This window comes from Myzus persicae, unplaced genomic scaffold (assembly GCF_001856785.1).
Source record: "Myzus persicae strain clone G006 unplaced genomic scaffold, MPER_G0061.0, whole genome shotgun sequence".
Classification (NCBI taxonomy): Eukaryota; Metazoa; Arthropoda; class Insecta; order Hemiptera; family Aphididae; genus Myzus; species Myzus persicae.
The window spans coordinates 9,172-27,386 of NW_019100776.1; the positions used below are offsets into that span (position 1 = coordinate 9,172).

At 28.9% G+C, this 18,215-nt stretch overlaps 3 protein-coding genes across 3 annotated transcripts; 2 read left to right on the plus strand and 1 right to left on the minus strand.

The window, feature by feature from the left end:
- Positions 1-1,263: 1,263 nt before the first annotated feature.
- LOC111042899 (pyridoxal-dependent decarboxylase domain-containing protein 1) lies at positions 1,264-5,176 on the plus strand. The gene is made up of 15 exons (XM_022327614.1): positions 1,264-1,649; positions 1,972-2,118; positions 2,186-2,391; positions 2,472-2,649; positions 2,719-2,866; positions 2,927-3,054; positions 3,124-3,195; positions 3,411-3,494; positions 3,565-3,666; positions 3,725-3,805; positions 3,879-3,977; positions 4,036-4,197; positions 4,288-4,528; positions 4,596-4,748; positions 4,816-5,176. Exons 1-15 carry the CDS (start codon positions 1,590-1,592, stop codon positions 5,079-5,081), a joined length of 2,127 nt encoding a protein of 708 aa, XP_022183306.1. The 5' UTR covers positions 1,264-1,589; the 3' UTR covers positions 5,082-5,176.
- Positions 5,177-6,515: 1,339 nt separating this feature from the next.
- LOC111042896 (peptidylprolyl isomerase domain and WD repeat-containing protein 1) lies at positions 6,516-11,432 on the minus strand. Its single transcript, XM_022327612.1, has 13 exons — positions 11,097-11,432; positions 10,859-10,961; positions 10,594-10,790; positions 10,341-10,428; positions 9,461-9,566; positions 9,124-9,342; positions 8,436-8,554; positions 8,172-8,364; positions 7,958-8,094; positions 7,702-7,799; positions 7,082-7,267; positions 6,864-7,015; positions 6,516-6,779 (listed from the first exon to the last, which is right to left on the minus strand). The coding sequence occupies exons 1-13, from the start codon at positions 11,227-11,229 to the stop codon at positions 6,636-6,638; spliced, it is 1,875 nt and encodes a 624-aa protein (XP_022183304.1). The 5' UTR covers positions 11,230-11,432; the 3' UTR covers positions 6,516-6,635.
- Positions 11,433-11,573: 141 nt separating this feature from the next.
- Positions 11,574-13,578, plus strand: LOC111042898 (proteasome subunit beta type-2-like). The gene is made up of 4 exons (XM_022327613.1): positions 11,574-11,807; positions 11,904-12,097; positions 12,268-12,433; positions 13,301-13,578. The coding sequence occupies exons 1-4, from the start codon at positions 11,717-11,719 to the stop codon at positions 13,480-13,482; spliced, it is 633 nt and encodes a 210-aa protein (XP_022183305.1). The 5' UTR covers positions 11,574-11,716; the 3' UTR covers positions 13,483-13,578.
- Positions 13,579-18,215: the final 4,637 nt, after the last annotated feature.

An 18,215-nucleotide genomic window follows, 5' to 3' on the forward strand; every position in this document is an offset into this window, starting at 1 on the left:
AAAAAAATATTCGGAATACTTAGCGAATTCTTAATTACATAATGATATCAATATATCATAAAGTATTCAAACACATACATGAGATACCATCTGAGATGTTTAATTGTTTAAATACCTAAATCTAAAGTTTATTTTCAAAATGTATTTTTTACATAAAAAGATCGATATATAATTGATGATAAATGCAAACGGAACATTTGCAGTCACCAATAGTGTAGCCGTGTAGCCTGGGCAGGATTAAGGTTTTTGCCGCCCATAGGCTGAAATAAATTTACCGCCTAATTTACATAGGATTGATATTTTACTAATATCTCAACGTAGTTTTTCACACCAAAAAAAATTTGCCGCCCTAGGCTTTAGCCTACACTGCCTAAGCGGTAATACGGCCCTGCGTGTAGCCGTATATATTATATAAATAAATATAAATTATAATCATCGACTACATTGTCTACATCATTACTTCAAAACTATTCAAAGTTCAAAATATAGTATTTATAAACGTAATCATGACTTATTCATAAGAAAATATAAATATAATGCGACCATTATACGATTGCAATCCTTCCATACCTATAGTAAATAACACTTTTTTTGTCAACTTTAACTTGGTATTTTTTTAATGGTTAGAGTTTTTGTGAATATTATAATATGTTACAGGAATTATTACAACCATTTCTTTCTAAAACACAAATTTTCCATAACATCATAGGAAATTATAATATATTCTATATTCGTAGACAAGTAGGTTTTTGTATTTTTTTCAAACAATGTGTGTGATAAAATCCAAAGCTTTGGTGTAATTATTTAAGGCACGAACAGCAATAATTAATATTTAATAATTTGACAATTAACGTATCTACCAATCTTGAATCTATACACCAGCTACACTACAGAATAGATGAAATATCCACACGAACAGTAGAACAGTTAATAAGTATTCATTTCATTATTCAGTACAATAAAATCGAATCCGACAATATTTTTGCCACCATCTCCCCGTCAACCACAGTATGGCGCATAATCGTAATAATTATTATGATCGTAATTCAAAATAAAATATACAGTAAATTAAAATTATAAATTTTTATTATATCGCCTACCTGGCTACCGAGGTATATTAACATTGGAACGTGATAACTAGTTATACCAGTGTCATCGATAACCATATACCACGACCGCGACCCGTACGCGTGTAGATAACGATCGACGTTATCAATACACCGTTATCAATATCAATACGTACCACAAACACTTTTGAATTCACGATAACAATATTATTAATATAGGTAATATTACATGAAATAAGTAAAATCATAATGTTATACGTATGTTAAATGTTAAATGTTCAATGCACAGTCCTACATAAATCATTTCGGTTGTGCTTAACACTGTCGTTGGTTTGATTTGTTATTCAAATAACGAGCGTATTAATTTCACCGCGTACCGTACCAACGTGTAATATCATCACGGGCCCCACACACATGACGACGACACGTCGATATTATTCTGTTCGTTTTTACTGCAGTCGTTGCTGTTGCTGTTGACGTTATCTGTAAGATTGAACGAGAGAGCCGGTCATCGCTGACATCATGTCATCACCTGACGCCGTCAACGAGACGAAATCTGAAGTCCAAGTCCCTGATCATGAAGTAAGTCCACTTGAAATTAGCCCGTCAGCCTACGACAGAGTTGTCTTGGGCCTGTATGGATTCGCTCCTCTTTTGGTCTCTCATTTGCACCGTGGACATATTATATAATATATATGTTACCAACACTGCCAGAACAGCAACTAGTAAAAAATAGTGTACGCCCTACTTTGTTCTTTAGGAATCACTACCTATGCATTTTCAAAGACCACCATAACAATGTTATAGAACTGACTTACACAACTGTATAAAAATAATTACACTGTAGCCGCTCTCCACTGATCTATGTTAAAGTTCATTGTTATATTTTGTTTTTATATTAAAGGTTGAACATTCTCCTTTTGTGGACTTAAGTGATCAATTCAATTATACTTTGGATAATCTAGAGAACAACCAAATAAACACCCAGTTGACATCCCATACCCTGCCTTTGGGTTCAAAGACATTCTGTGATATTCTGGCATCATTGCAAGTATGTTTTTTGGGTATGTTAATTTTCTGTAGTGAACTTTATTTAAAAAAAATTGTTATTGTCATAGACTCTGGTGTTAAGTCAAAACAAAAAGGAAAATGGAGAAGGTTATGAAGAAAATGCCTTACCTGTTCTTCAAGACCTGGACAAATTCAGTTTGACGTCATATTCCCTCAGCTATTACATTAGTCACTGTTTGCCCAATGAACAGACTGTGCCCGTTTTATCTTTGGTCAACAAGTCCACGACAATGTGGTTATCAAAATTATTTCAGTCAGTATAAAGACACTTGATACTTTTTTTTAAATGCTTACAGCGTTTATATTTAAATAATCATTTAATCTTAAATGTAGATTTTCAAATTGTGGAGCATTTTATACAGAAAATATGTTATTAAGTTATGAAAGAGTGTTACTGCTTGCTATGCACCGCATGTTCGGTCCAGAATACTTAAATCTATCAGAATTTCCAATAGTATATTGTACACCAGATCCAGTATTGGTTGGAACAATAAAGAGAACTGCTTTACAAGTAATACAAATTAGTTGACAGTTAGTACTTTTTTTTTCAATTTCAATACTTATAATAGAATTATAATAGATTGGAATGAATGAAAAATGTGTACAAATCATACCATCTCTATCAAATGTACTGTGCCCGTACAAAGCAGACTTAGATGCGTTAGAAACTATCATCACAACTGATGTTGAAAATCACAGAAAACCTCTTATTGTTTTTGCAAGAGCAGGTAACAAATTAGGTTCTATGTTTGCCTTACGCTAATCTTAATAATAATTTTTTATATCAGGTGCACATGTTACTGGTCAGATGGACGATATTGTAAACTTAAAAGAACTATGCAGTAAACACAATATTTGGTTGCACTTATCCGGTGACAATTTATCAGGACTGGCTTTGGCAACATTTAAAACTAAAGTATTTTAAATAATTATAACCTCAATACTATTAAGATTTTTTATTCACTGATTATTTTTTCATTTTTAGAATTCTAATCTAGCTGATAGTATGACATTAACTCCAAGCATTTGGTTGAATATTTCTGCACTGCCTGTTATCGTATCCTTTTAAAGATGGAAATAATTATAATTATATGATTCAATTATTCAATGTCTGTGCTACTGTAAATTATAATTAATATAATTATAATATAAGTAGTAAAGTAATGAAAAATTCTCTATTTTCTGTTACTTTATTGAGTTTTTAATGCAATACGATAACTTTTTTTATACATGGACATATTTTAACTGATTTTTCTTAAAAATAGTTGTTAGACTTTATTTGATAAACAATATACAAGTACAGAAATATTGAATATTTACAAGAGTAAATGTTTACCTATTTGGACATGTTTTCAAGTTAGTATTAATAGTCGAGTACTTTTTTATTTATTGATTTTAAAACACTAAGACAAGTATTTTTTTTCAGGCTTTAGGACATGATGCGCTGGTACTAAGGATACAACAAAAATTTGAAATTTGCCAACGCATACATAGTTTGGTTAAACGTTATGACTGTCTGAGAATTTTGGTAATAATATCAATTTTTATTTAATAACAACAAATAATGTTGTTTTTTTTTTATTCAGTGTGAAACTAATAACCAAAACAATGAGTCATCTAATGAGGAAACAGTTGCTGATATTATTGCCAACCGAGAGAATATTCCAGTTTAGTTGATATAATTATTTCTTGTGCTTATTCATACGAAATGTATTAATATTAGTTATTTTTTACAACTAGGATCTATTACACAATCTATCGAGTTGTCTTGTCATCCAATTTGTACCAAAAGACTGTAACCAAAGAGTTTCTCCTTATTACGATAAACTAAATTCTTGGGTAAGAAATATTTCTACATACTCAGGAGTTGTGTTGGCATATTCATTTATTGTTTCAGTTAGGCCAAGTGCTAGAGCGAGAAATTCCAGAAGCACCTTTAGAATTGTGTGAAATTGAGACCCTTGGTGTCGTAGTAACCTTTTCACCTTTTACTGTTTTAAATTCACTAGTAACTGAAGATGATTGGGAAACGTTTAGCATATGTTTGGATCAACACATTGTTAGTATATGTTAATACCCATCTATAATCAAAATAACAATCAAAACATAAGTTACTTGTTTCATTTTATTTTTTTTTTATTTTTTATAGGAAATTTTGCTGGCAACAGTTGATTATAAAGAAAAACTGACGGGACTAATAGCCAATCTACCGTCACTTGAATATGTCGAAATCGATGACTGGGCAGGACTTGGTGCTGTACGGTACGTGCCACAACAGTGGCGATCGTCTGAACAACAATTGGCCACCGATCAGGCAAAACAAGATTTAAATAGACTAAATGTACGTATTGTGCAGCAGCTTCGTTCGATTGATGCTGCATTTTCGTTTGGTAAGTCAGCTTGTAAATAAATGTCATGCGACTATTTTATTTTGAACCTATTGGTTTGTATACTCAGGTGAAGGAAGTGATGGATTAGCTTGTGTTCGTTTTGGTATGGTGACGGCTGACACAGATGTAGCAGAATTATTATCTTTAGTTCAAAGTACCGGGTGTAAAGAAGAAGAGTCTACCAAATACATTGATTCAATGGCTGAACTCGTGAAAAAAGGTATGAAAATATCAAATATTGGTAATCACCAAATCTTGTATACAAACATTTTTATCTTTCTTTTTAGGCATAGAGACTGCGACTGTAGACTTAAAAAAAGAAACCGAAGAAAAAATATGGCAAGAAGGTATTTTACGACATGTACCAGTTTTTGGGAACATAGTTAACTGGTGGTCTCCGCCAGCCAAAAATGCAGTGAAAGGTCGTTGGTTAGATTTGGAGGCAGGAGTGGTTCGATCGACCGAAGTAATATACGAAAAGAAGGCACAAGTAGAAGATTCTGATGGCAATGAAAATGTACCTGCTGAAGCTGATAATGTGCCGATGGAGTAAAAGCAGCTAAACACATTAAGTTTACTGCTATAATATATTATTAATTTTCTTTTTTTTTGTGTATTTATTTTAATATATTGTAAATTTGTTTCTGATCATCAGCATTCAAAGATATTTATTTCAATATTAATATGAATTTTAAAAATAATATTTATTCATATTTTAGTAGCATTTTTATTCTGTTTAGACATTTTAAACCTGTTTTTTTTTTAATATGTATATTATATATTTATTTTACTAAAATTGTTTAATCATAATAAAGTACCATGGTATTTATTATAGTATTTTACAAATTGTTCTTAAGTAGACTAAAAAAACAACGAAACAACTGAAATTTTAAACTAAGCAATTGACATTACTTTTTATGACAAAACTATTGAATCTACAACTGTTTTGTACGAGTTCTTCCACCAGAGTAACATTACTTGATGCATGCTCTGTCATTTTGAATGGACTGGGGAGATTCAATTTTTTTAAATATAATATAATCAATATATATATTATGAATTAAGATTTTAATTTTATGTAAGTAGTAAGTACATATATACTTGTTAAGTATCCATGGGGAGCGTTTGAAGTTTGAACCCCCTACCCTGTAGGCCACAACCAATCAAGTGGTTTGGAATGTCTTCTATCAACTGTCAGCATCAAAAATTAAATCATCCTAAGTTCATGTTTTTATTTAATTAAAAAAATATCCATTTCTTTTGAAATATATGTAAAAACAACTAAATTGCTAAATTTATGGTGATTAAAAAATCTTCAGACCAAAAACATGCTTATCCACCATTATTACTGCTATTGATGTCTACAAATGTGAAAAATCAGTTGTCTATTCTTATAGACAGAGTAGTTTGGCATCATTTTTTATTGTACATTGTAATACTTCATAAACTTTTCCTCTTTCATTTCTTAAATAATTGTTCACATCATTGTCATATTTATTGTAATGTTATTAGCAGTGTGGTAACAACTAACAAATCATTATTTTTTTTAAAGTTTGACATTTTATTTGAATGAAATTCACTTAATAACTATTACGATATAATTTAATTGTTGCGCATATAATTTAAGATAGAAGTGCAAACAAGATTTTTTTTCAAAGTGGGTTGTGCTAATAGTAATTTTTAACACACTTATAGTTTATACTAATGATATTAGAGAAGACATTTTGTTCTGATATATTCATGAAGGAAGACATTACAGGGGGGGGGGGTAGTGCCCCACTGATTTAAAATGGTAAAAACCACAATAATACTGAAGTGATGTACATAACAAAATAAATAATTACAACGACCATGACAACCGTAATAGGAGAGCTTAATAGTCTTGTTATCTGACCAATAAGTAATGTGACAATTTTGTAGGATCAAACCTAATAGTAGGTTAGGAAAAATGGTAACATAATCTATTTAAGATAAAAAAAACACTGAATAGATTTTAATTTGTTATTCAGAATAATTCATGTAAAACATGGATATTTTTTTGTAGATGTATTTTAAATACAAAATGGAGTAGTCATTTAAAAATATATATATAACAAGCATTACTGATTTATTTCAAACTGATATTAATTATCTGAACATCATCGTGTGGCTTATCGGTTTTAGGGTGAGTTTTTGCACTGCAAATTGTTTGTACTACTTCCATTCCTTTGGTGACTCGTCCAAATACAGTGTGTTTATTATCCAACCAAGGCTAAAAACAAAACAAACAATAATTTAAATACAATATAAATATAAAACAAGTATTATATAAATTAATATTAAAATTATAACTCACTGTAGGTATAAGTGTGATAAAAAATTGGCTACCATTAGTATTCGGTCCTGCATTAGCCATGCTTAATGTATAAGGTCGGTCATGTTTTAAGTGCGAACGAATTTCATCTTCGAACTCACCACCCCAAATGCTTTCCCCGCCTAATCCAGTGCCTAAAATGGTTTTAAAAATGTTAATAGTGCTGTATTGAAATGTCAAATTAAACATCCATTGTATACCTGTAGGATCTCCAGTTTGTATCATAAATCCTTTGATAACCCTATGAAATATGTTGCCATTGTAATATCCATTTTTGCTATGTACACAAAAATTCTCGACTGTTTTTTGGCACTCTTTAAACAGTGCTACTTGAATATCGCCAAAAACAGTATGCAAAGTAGCTGTATCGTATAATCGTTGAATACCTAAATAAACAAATTTAAACGATTATAATATTTTAGTTTTCCAATTAAAAAGGCAAAGACAAATGACCACTCAATGTAAGACATATTGGAATACTGAATATTAGTATATTACATTCATAATAGATATTGATTTCCTTTTCAAATTTTATTCTATTTTTCAAAGAAAAATGTTTTTGTATAATTTTAGTATGTAGGACTTTTTGTAGAAAAATGCATCTATTAGTTTATTGTTAAATTTAGCTTATGTAACACAAAATTCAGTTTGCATTTTTTAAATATTTTCTGTCAGCATTTTGTTATTTACAAATGCTATTTAAATGGTATTATAGAGCATTAAGTTCATAGCAATATCCAAAACATTACATTATGAGTGTTCCATTGGACATTTCATACAAGAACCAAAAAATAAAATTAATACAATTTATTTAACTCACATGCAGCTTCAGTATTAGATATAATATCATCTTTTGAAGGTCTTTCATTAAATACATCACGATCAGCATCAATACTTTTAATATCTTCAGGTTCTCGCCTGCCAAACAAAAAAAGGGTAATTTATTAATAAAAAAAAATAATCTATTATGAGTGCTAAAATTATGAGCAACTTTTTTTAATAGTTATCCATATTACCTAAATTTTGGCAACATTAAAAAATACTCAGATCTATACATACAAGAAAAAAAAACTTACTTGGTAAACATATAAAATCTATTCTTTTTATATGCTGTACAAAATAGTGTAGGATCACTTGAAGAAGATTCCAATGTAGGATTTGTTGCTGCTTCCATCTCTAATGTTACCGCAGCTTTTGGTTTTTTAGCTTTACCCTATGGACGTGTATGGAATTAAAATTTATAAAATCATATTTTCAGAATGAAACGCACATCTTACGCAGTGTACTGACTTGAAATAAGGCGACTCTCAATGCTCTTAAGTTCTCGGGTTTTCCAATAATTTTAACCAATGTATTATTAAATATGTTCACAACTTTTACACCTAACATAGTTGGATAAAATAAATAATGCCCGCTTTCATCAAAACATAAATTTGCTGTGTGGGAGATTTCTGTTTTGTCCAACTCTCGTTCCATTGCCATTCTGAAATACGATAATTAATAATATTGATTACTTGAATACAGAATCTTAAATTAATAGACTAAAAAGTTTACCTTCGAATAAATTCAATATTGGGAATTTGTTGTTTTTTTTGCTGAAGTTCACTAAAACGTGCCAAAGATTCATCATATACCCTACTTAGTTTTCCAGTTAACAAGTTAAAAACTCTAACCTGCAAAATAAGAATAACGATTAAATAACTTATTATACATAGCAATAACCACAAATACATAATATACAAGTTTATTAATTTAAAAACGAGTTGACTTGGTCAATATATTTTAGAACAAATCAATATCACAGCATATATAACACAGGGAGTATAGCCAAGGATAGCCAGACCATAGGGAAGCTATCCTTTAATTAGAAGCCTCACTTCAAACTCACAGTAGTAATAGTGACTTCAATTCTACTATATAGACCTAGTCTTCATTAAATAACTTCAATAACTTAACTTCATTAACTTGGTACATTAATATATGAATTATAGCCATAATGAAATGGTCCATTTCATGAAAATATAGCATTTTAATAAGATGCAAAACATAAATATGCATTCAATTATCACTAACATTTGGTACAAATAAAACAATTTTTTACAGTAATTAAATTTTAAAACAAATCTTGAAAGTCAAACTTTAAGTATAAAAAATGTATAATAAAAATCAATAAGATAATGTATATAGTATTTATCTAGGTATTGTTAATGTAATTAAATATATATTTTATTAAGTATTTTACCTTTCTATCTGGAGACATAGTAGCAAATTTTAAGCCATCATCTGAAAAACATAAACTAGTTGGATGTGTTTTATGTCTGACAAATTCAAAGAGATCAGTATCAAGCTTAGAATCAAATTGCACACACTTTGGAAATTTATAATCTGTTTTAGCTCCAGACCAATATTCAATAATGCCACTCTTATCTGCTGATATAGCCACATCAAACACAAAATTATACTGAAACAGTTAAAATTTAAAATTTAATTCAAATGTTTAGATGTATAATAATAACTTATTTAATAAGCCACAAGCTAAGAAAAACAATTACAAATTACTTTTAAAATTATATTTTTACCTTAACAAATACAATTGGTTTGGTATGAATTTTTTCTATTACATGAAGTGGTATATTTACTCCTTTTCCGTCATAAATAAATATTTTTGGTTCAGTTGCACTGCTTCTATATCATAAAAATGTGTATTGTTAAATTGTATATTTATTTGGTTTATCAATATAATGTATAACATCAAAACTATAGTCTATAGTCTATAATTTAAAAATTATCCCCAAATTTAATCTGTTGACAAGTATACTTATTTAATTAAACGGTACTTACGCGTTATCTCGACTACCTTGGGTGCACAACCATGTTATAACGACTACCAAAATATTTCCAAGACTACCTATTATCATCAACCGTGTTATCTCAACATTCTTAACATTACATTTTTCCAAAATATAACTTTGCCAAGTGATTGTTTTGACAAATTCGTACACTTGGCAACACTCCGCGTTCTTGAAGAAATTGCACAGTTTCCTTTTCTGAAGATGGCAAATTAAAAAAATTCATGTTGGCTAGTCGTAGCGCGTATGTACTATACAGTAAATAATAACTGACGGACGTAATAAGGACGGCTGTCGACTGACTGACGACATAAATACCTGGTCTGATGGCAAGATACGTGGATAGTAAATTGTACATCGAAAACAAAATTAAATTGTCAATTACGATGATACAGATTACAACGCAGGAATGTACATTTTTAAATAGAATCTAACAGATAGTCTTGGAAATATTTGGGTAGTCGAGATAACACGGGTGATTCTCACAGGTAGTCTTGGAAATATTTGGGAAGTCGAGATAACACATAAGTACAAATTAAACTTAAATTTAATAATCACAAATTTGAATTCATAAAATTAAAAACACAAAAATGAGGTACTTTATACTCACATAGCAACTGTGTGAATTGGATCTCCTTTTGAATGCACCCAACATGCACTGAGTGGTGTATAGTCTAATTTTATCATGTTGATCATATCTGTAGGGATAAAATCAATTAAAATATAAACATAAGAAAGAACTAAGGGTATAAAAGTTTATAAAAAGACAAAAATAGTATAATTGTTCTTCTTAAAACTGAATAAACACATGATAATTACAAACATAATGTATTAGATAGGTAAAGCAAATAACTTAGAAGTACCAAAATTAATGACATCAAAAACTTTGACTGTTTGATCTGATGATATTGTACACATTAGAGTTCCATTATAATTATCTGTAATATCAGTTACTGGTGTAAGATGACTACGGAAATGTTTTACAAATTCGATCAATTCTTCAGTTTTTTTCCAGAATTTCACATGTCCGTCACAACTTGCTGTTATTAAAAAGTCAGTTCTGAAATAAAAAACAGTTAATTAAACTTGATATTCTAATTTTAAATAACAATGTGTCAAAGTAAATACTTGGTGATTATGATGTGCGTGATAACATCTCGATGCATGTAGCTTTTTTCATAGGTATCACATGTTGGTAAGTTTTCCAAGTACAAATGTTCATATTTTAAAACTATATTAAAGGACGAAATAAGAATAATTAAGATATTAACATGACTTATATCAAAGCACCTAAGTGCTTTAGTTTTAAACATTATAACTTACGTATTATCAACTTAATAGTAATTTATATAAAAATAAAACTTACTTTTTCTTTTCTTTTTCTCGACGGTATCGGTCAATTCAGATAAACTGGGGCCCACACATTCGTCGTCATCATCTTCAGAAGCATTGCTCTTAATGCTCTTATCGTCGTCTTCGTGTTCTCTTTTTTCTGACATGTTTCACTATGATCTAAAAGACGAACAAATTTAAAGAAGATCTCAAACAATAAACACACAACAAGTGAAAAAAAAACTATATCAAAATTATTTCGACTATCGGCGGCAACCACAGCGTGCACTAACAAAAAACAAACTATAGTCCACTGACCAGTGGCCTTAAAAAGTGATAATTCGAATTTCGATTGCGCCAGTGCAGTTTGTTTACAACCATGAACATATTTTCACAACAATGTTAATTGTTATTCTTATCATAACCGTGTAGATGATGTTAGCGACGACTTCGTTTGTTTTGAACATTACTGAAACGGAAAAACCGCTCAATCATTTTATCTTTATATATATTTATACAATAGTAATACACATTACACATTATACAATTTATACATTTATAATACTCAGGCCAGGCAATTATTAAGTATACAAATTTTAATTTAGATATTTTGTTGTTGAATTCAAATTAAAGTTATTACCCGACCGCTACAAAATGGAAACCGTCATTGGGATAAAGTTCAATGATTTCGTACTCATCGCCACAGACATGACGGCTGCCCATAGTATTATGGTCATGAAAGACGGTAAGATCTATTTTATAAACCTAGTACCTATTTTACATTAATATTTTACCTACCTGTACCAAGGCACTGCTTAGACAATTTTTTTTTGTTATACAGATGAAGACAAAACTTACAACATCACCGACAACGTAGTGATGGGTGTCACAGGTGAAGCAGGGGACGTACCTAGATTTGCAGAGTACATCACTCAAAACGTCAAACTTTACCGCATGCGTAATGGATACGATTTGTCCATTCCAGCTATTGCAAATTTCACTCGTAAAACTGTTGCTGAACACCTTAGAAGCCAAGTAATTGTTTTATTGAGCAACTTTGATTAAGTTTTTCTTTGTTTCTTTATTATTGAGAAAATTTACTACATTTGTATTACTACTCAGTCTATAAGTATTTAACTTAGGTATCATTTGAATTTAATTTTAATAATTAGATGTACTATAAGTATTTGTTTGTGTCTGTGTAGAGTCCTTATCAAGTGAACTTCATGCTTGGAGGATATAATCCAACTGAAAAAAAATCACATTTATACTTCATTGATTATTTGGGAGCTCAGGTTGATGTTCCTTATGGTGCTCATGGATATGGTGGTATGATGACAATCACAGTTATGGATCGTTACTACAAACCAGGTAATCAAAACAAATATTATTAATAATGTAGTATTTAAATTGTTTTCTGAAAATACATTATAAACCTTAACTTTTTACTATAAGACAGATTGTTCTAATATGATACCAACAATTGTATTAATTCTAAAACTACTATGTTCTGATATCACGGTTATATATTTAAGTATTTAACACTATATCACAGTATATCGCAGGGATGGCAAACCTTTTTGTACCAGCATGTTAAATAAAAATTTTGGTTGGATTTCGTATTCTCTGCTTGTCAACTAGTTCAATGACCCTTAAAATTTTTTTTCAAAAACATTAATATTATCAAACTTACCCATTCGTGTGTGCCACTAAAATCGTGTGCGAGTGACAAGTGTGTCATAGGTTTGCCATCTCTGGTATATTGTCATGATTTGAGAAGACGGCATGTGTTATATACATAGAGATTTCTTAAGTTGAACAATCTGTACAATTTTTTGTTTAATTAACTATTAATGAGGTTATTATGTCCACAAATAATTGCTGAATAATTTAGGAGTAGTTGGACTTGTTCTTTTGAGAACTAGGTTTTTGAGCATCTTTGAAAATAAAGATAAAGCCAATTAGTCAGTATGATGATGATTATCAGACAGTTAGTCAGGTTTTAATAGTTTCCTTTTTTGGAAAAATGAATTGATTTTTTTTAAAACCTTATGAATGATAATTGACTTGGATAAATCATAGAAGATTTAATTTTAAATAGAAAAACTAAATGCAATGTAATTTTGTCTTAATCTTAATAGATATATGTAATAGTTACTACCTTTTAGTATAAGTAAAGCAATAAGTTTAATAAATGTTTTTTTAAATTCAAATGATTACGTTTATTTTCATTTTTAGATGCAAATTATCAAGAAGCATACGATCTCCTAAAGAAATGCATATTAGAAGTACAAAAACGTTGTATTATCAACATGCCCAAGTTTAAAGTTAAAATATCTTGTGCTGGAGGTGTACAAGAATTGCCAATAATAACCAAGGATAATATTGAACAGAATATCATAGTTAATGTAAAAGAGTAAAGTTTATATTTCTGATGTATATTTATTTTTACAGTTTTTTTTTTAAATACATACATTATGAATTTAATTAATGGAAATATAAACAATATGAAATGCTACTGATGTTCATTTGATTTATTCATAAATATTTATTTAAAGCTGTCATTATATAAGTGATTTAACTTTACAGTGATGGCTTTAAACCAGTGGTTCTTAACCTTTTCCGGTTCAGCTCCTCTTCAGCGAGATAACGGCATATGCCCCCCTTCCAACCAATCAAAAAAATTGCCAAACATTTATGGGCCAGTATTTTAATTTAAAATAAAAACTTAATGTTTGATAATATAACATAAATACATGTCACTGGACACTGGGATTTTTTATTTTTTCCATTATACCACATTTGAGAGCTCACCATCTCTCCAACACTTTTTCAAACCTACAGCTCTCCTGTAAGACCAAAATGCCCCTAGGGGACAGTACCACCCATATTAGGAACACTGCTTTAAACAAACAATAAAAAGAACAGTTTCTTCATAAAATAATTTAAATATTGAAAATGTTTTAAAGGAAATCTAAAATCTAATTTCTCAAGATATTATGATTTTCTTGCAGCTTCCAAACACAATTATTATGTCTTGATATAGTCTGTGTCTAAATGCAAAGTGACAATAGCGATGTTTAGACCCAGGGAAGATGAACCTTTAAAAAATTATGTTGTCTTTAAACATTTATTATTTTTATTTTGGTGTATCCAAAATTTAAGTAGTTGTATGTAATATTTTGTTTCATGTAAGGTCTAATCAAAATTAATCAAAAAAAAAATTATTTTATACCAATTTATTTATAGATAAGTATACTTAAACAGATGTAACCAATTCAGCCTGATTAATACTTGTAGCCCAATTTTAAAGTTTATCCATAAGTATGACTAAATATTTTAACAATAATAGGTTCCTCAACATCATTCCAAAAAATTATGATGGATGAATTAAATTAAAAAATCTTCAATTTATGTATGAGTTATAAAATGTAATATGTATCAATTCATTTTCACATGTAAGGCTCATATTTTATTTTTTATCTCTTCAGTAATAACTAATAATATCATAATATAGAGTGTACACAATGAAAATTAGTGAAAGCGGTTATTAGAGGATGTTTAATAATATTGTACTCGTAAAATACACTATAAATTTTTTAATCCTTATTCAATAAAAACATTTAACACATTGTAATTTGATTTTATTATACCGTAAACAACAAAATAATTTTTTTCACAATTTTGTTTTTTCTTTTATTTGGTTTACGTAAAATAACTAAAAAAAAAATGTATTTACTCTATAATCAGCTAAAAAATGACAATATTAGTTTTTTTGTACACATGGTATGTTTTAAAACTATGCTTATTTTTTGTTATGCTAAATAAGACAATTAATTATTTTTCTGTGTATAAAATGTTAGTATATAGTTTTTTAAAGCTTCAATTAGTTGAAAAGAAATATAATACCTAATTGTTGTGCATATAACATGATTCATTTTGCTATCGTTCACAATGTAATATTTTATTGTTATTAATTCTACAAGAAAAATGGAAATCATTTATTATATTATGCAACATATTATATACTATATTATTGTATTGACTATTACTACAAAGGACAAGAAATTATGAATTATAATAATAACATGATGTTTAGAAATTGTATGACTTTCCTCTTTAGCATCTTAGGTATTATATAATGTATATTAAACAAACAATTTGGAAATTTATACCTTACAATGATTCTTTAAACGAATTAAACTCAAATAGGGTACCTAGCTTTACCAATTTTTTCAGTATTTTGATCTAAAACAAAACCAATTCTATCAATTACTTACTTTATTTATTTCAAACTAATCTAACATTTATAGTGTTTTCCAAGTTCTATATTGATAATTAAATAAATTCAGAAAGATATTAAGATATACCTATGTAGCAGTACCTATATGGCTTATTGAATAGGCGTGTTTAAATGACATCCTGCATGGCCAATGTATTATGGGGATAGAGCTTACCTCCCTACATATTGTCAGGGGTGGCTCCAGAGCCCTGGTGGGGGGGGGCAAGTTATAATTTCACAAAATGTTATAATAATAAAAGTTCTTCATAATGTACATTGTACACATAGTCATACCTCTATCTACATACTTGTGCATGTCATAATATGATAGCCGATATTATAATATGCTTTTTTTGTTTATAATTTTTTTTTTTACAAAATACATTTATTTATTGATACGGGCTTGGAGGGGAGTGGTCCCTAGCCCCCCCCCTGGAGTCGCCCCTGCATATTGTATCAACCTACACCGAATGCCAATTATTATAGGTATTATTATTATATCGTTTGATTTATTACGAGTAAGTAGTGGTACCTAATTTAAGTATAATTATAACAATTAACAAATATTAGTATTGAAGTTTCCTTAGAATTATTGAATTTAGTACACTTATATTATGATACCCATATGTTTACACTGGTGTGGGTACATTGAAATTTCCAAGAAGGGACATTATATTTTTTAAAAAAGATGTGTTATATAGATAGGTATATGCTTTATAAAATCAATTTCCTCTTTTATATACCTACCTAGTGAAAAAAGACAGGGAGGATTGAATACTCTCAACCCTCCCGGCTCCCATCAATGCGTAGTTCACTTATACGGTATACTTATTATAGACTATAGCCAACACTAAACACTCCGATAGGCGATAGTATATAAATATACTTATTACTTATATCGTATGTCGTATGTGTATAAATGTTAAAATGTATACTTAAAACAAACGGACAAAATAAAAATATTTTTAATTTTAACATTAATGGCCGCATATACGAATTTCATTACGATTGTAAAAATATATATTTAACTAAAGACCGAAAAATACCGAATTATATAATTTCATAAGCATAACTTATAAAGCCATAACCATAAGTATGATGCTGATCAAGCGTAAAGCGTAGGTAGATATATACCTACTTCAGGTAAGCAATTCAATTATTAAAGTATCTTGAAAATTGGTTGGGTAGGTAAATATGTTTTTTTATTATGGTAAAGTATTCTTTCAAGTCTTTCTGATATTATTTTATTAAACATAAGAATGCATTAAATTATTCATAATAATTACCTAGTTAAGCCCGTTTCACTTTGAAGGGGTGAGTAGGTTAATCAAATTACTTGAACTGCCTGCAGTTTCAATTTCATTCAGAGCCACTATACATGCCCATTTATATTTTTACTAAACATGTTAAAACACTTTTAAGTTATATCGGATCGTAAATAAGTTTTCGTAATGCATACTTGATATTTCTTATATATGTTTCAAACATATAAATGTTTCTAATTTCTATATACCTATATAAGGCACAAAAATCTGACCCTTAAGTGGGTGAGGTTATTATAAACTATAATGTCCCGCATGGACGCATAATATACATGTTATGGGCATTAGATATTTTGTACCTAAGTATTAAATATCATATATCACAATATCAGATTTGAGATCAAGATAAAATATAGGTATATATAATACGGTCTACGTCTACGGTCTTAGAATATAATATGTGCTTATGCGTTATCAGCCCCCATAGTTTAACAAGGGTCAATTGTTAAAAAAAAATTAATATTTTCAATTAGAAGGGTATAAATGTACAATTCAATTGTTTATTAAATAGAAATAATAGGATAATAATCGCCAGCAATCACTTATCATAGTTCGATCTCCGTCACGGCTCTTTACGTAGTCTTATGTATTATAATTTATAATATACCTATTTTACATTTTCATAATACTATTTTTAACGACTTTACATTATATACACACAAATATACAAATGTACAATATACTACACATTTTAAAAACTCAGAAACTACTCGTCCTAATTTTGATTTAGTTAAGTTATTTTACTAAAATACGTACATTTTTTTAAAAAAATCATACGCTTAATATTAATAGTAAAAAAGTGTTGGTCTCATTTGAAGAAAAAACGTTTGCATCACCACAAAACACTAGTTAAATACAGGTGGGAATTAGGGAGTGTTTGAGGAAGCAAACAATAAATAAAAAAATATACAGTTGTTCAGTTGTGTGGGATCGAGCTATTAATACTATCATATTATTGATGTTAAAAATGTTAGCAACCCCATATACATTTTAAATTTTAATGGATTTTCTTCTAATATGTCCTTAAATGGTATAAAAATATGATTCATATGGTTAAAAATTCCAAAAATAAGAATTTTAATAAATTCATCGTTCAAGTTGGTACCTTATTGAAGGGTTATAAGTATAACGTATACGTAAAAATGGTCAGTACTTCTCTTAATAATTGAGTTTTTTATGCTATACTAGTTTTTATGTTTTTTTTTTAATTCTTATGTAATTCAAAAGTGAATAGCATTAGATAGGTACTTTAAATTTTCACCAAAAGCTGATAGAATAGCATTTTTAAGCATGGTATAATTTTCAAAATAATTTGATACTTTATGTCGATCAAAAAATGTTAACTCGGTTAAAATGCTTGACAATTTAATACAAGGTTCCTCACATAAGTCATACTCAATAGATACTTTTTTTCTATTGTTAAAATTTCCACAAAATTCTTTGATATCCCGATAATCAGAAATTATTTTAAAATTGAAAATTGATAAAATGTTATATGTTGCTTTAAAATTGTAGTACAAGATTCCTCATAATAAGTTCATACGGGAAC

Excerpts from the sequence above, each read along its gene's own strand:
- LOC111042899 (XM_022327614.1), top strand. The coding sequence starts at position 1,590 with ATGTCATCACCTGACGCCGTCAACGAGACGAAATCTGAAGTCCAAGTC. Across the intron at positions 3,806-3,878 it reads CCAACCGAGAGAATATTCCA|GATCTATTACACAATCTATC; the intron begins GTTTAGTTGATA and ends TTTTACAACTAG. Across the intron at positions 3,978-4,035 it reads ACGATAAACTAAATTCTTGG|TTAGGCCAAGTGCTAGAGCG; the intron begins GTAAGAAATATT and ends TTATTGTTTCAG.
- LOC111042896 (XM_022327612.1), bottom strand. The coding sequence starts at position 11,229 with ATGTCAGAAAAAAGAGAACACGAAGACGACGATAAGAGCATTAAGAGC. Across the intron at positions 9,567-10,340 it reads CCAATTCACACAGTTGCTAT|AAGCAGTGCAACTGAACCAA; the intron begins GTGAGTATAAAG and ends TTTATGATATAG. Across the intron at positions 6,780-6,863 it reads TTATCACACTTATACCTACA|CCTTGGTTGGATAATAAACA; the intron begins GTGAGTTATAAT and ends TTTTGTTTTTAG.
- LOC111042898 (XM_022327613.1), top strand. The coding sequence starts at position 11,717 with ATGGAAACCGTCATTGGGATAAAGTTCAATGATTTCGTACTCATCGCC. Across the intron at positions 12,098-12,267 it reads CTGAACACCTTAGAAGCCAA|AGTCCTTATCAAGTGAACTT; the intron begins GTAATTGTTTTA and ends GTGTCTGTGTAG. Across the intron at positions 12,434-13,300 it reads GGATCGTTACTACAAACCAG|ATGCAAATTATCAAGAAGCA; the intron begins GTAATCAAAACA and ends TTTCATTTTTAG.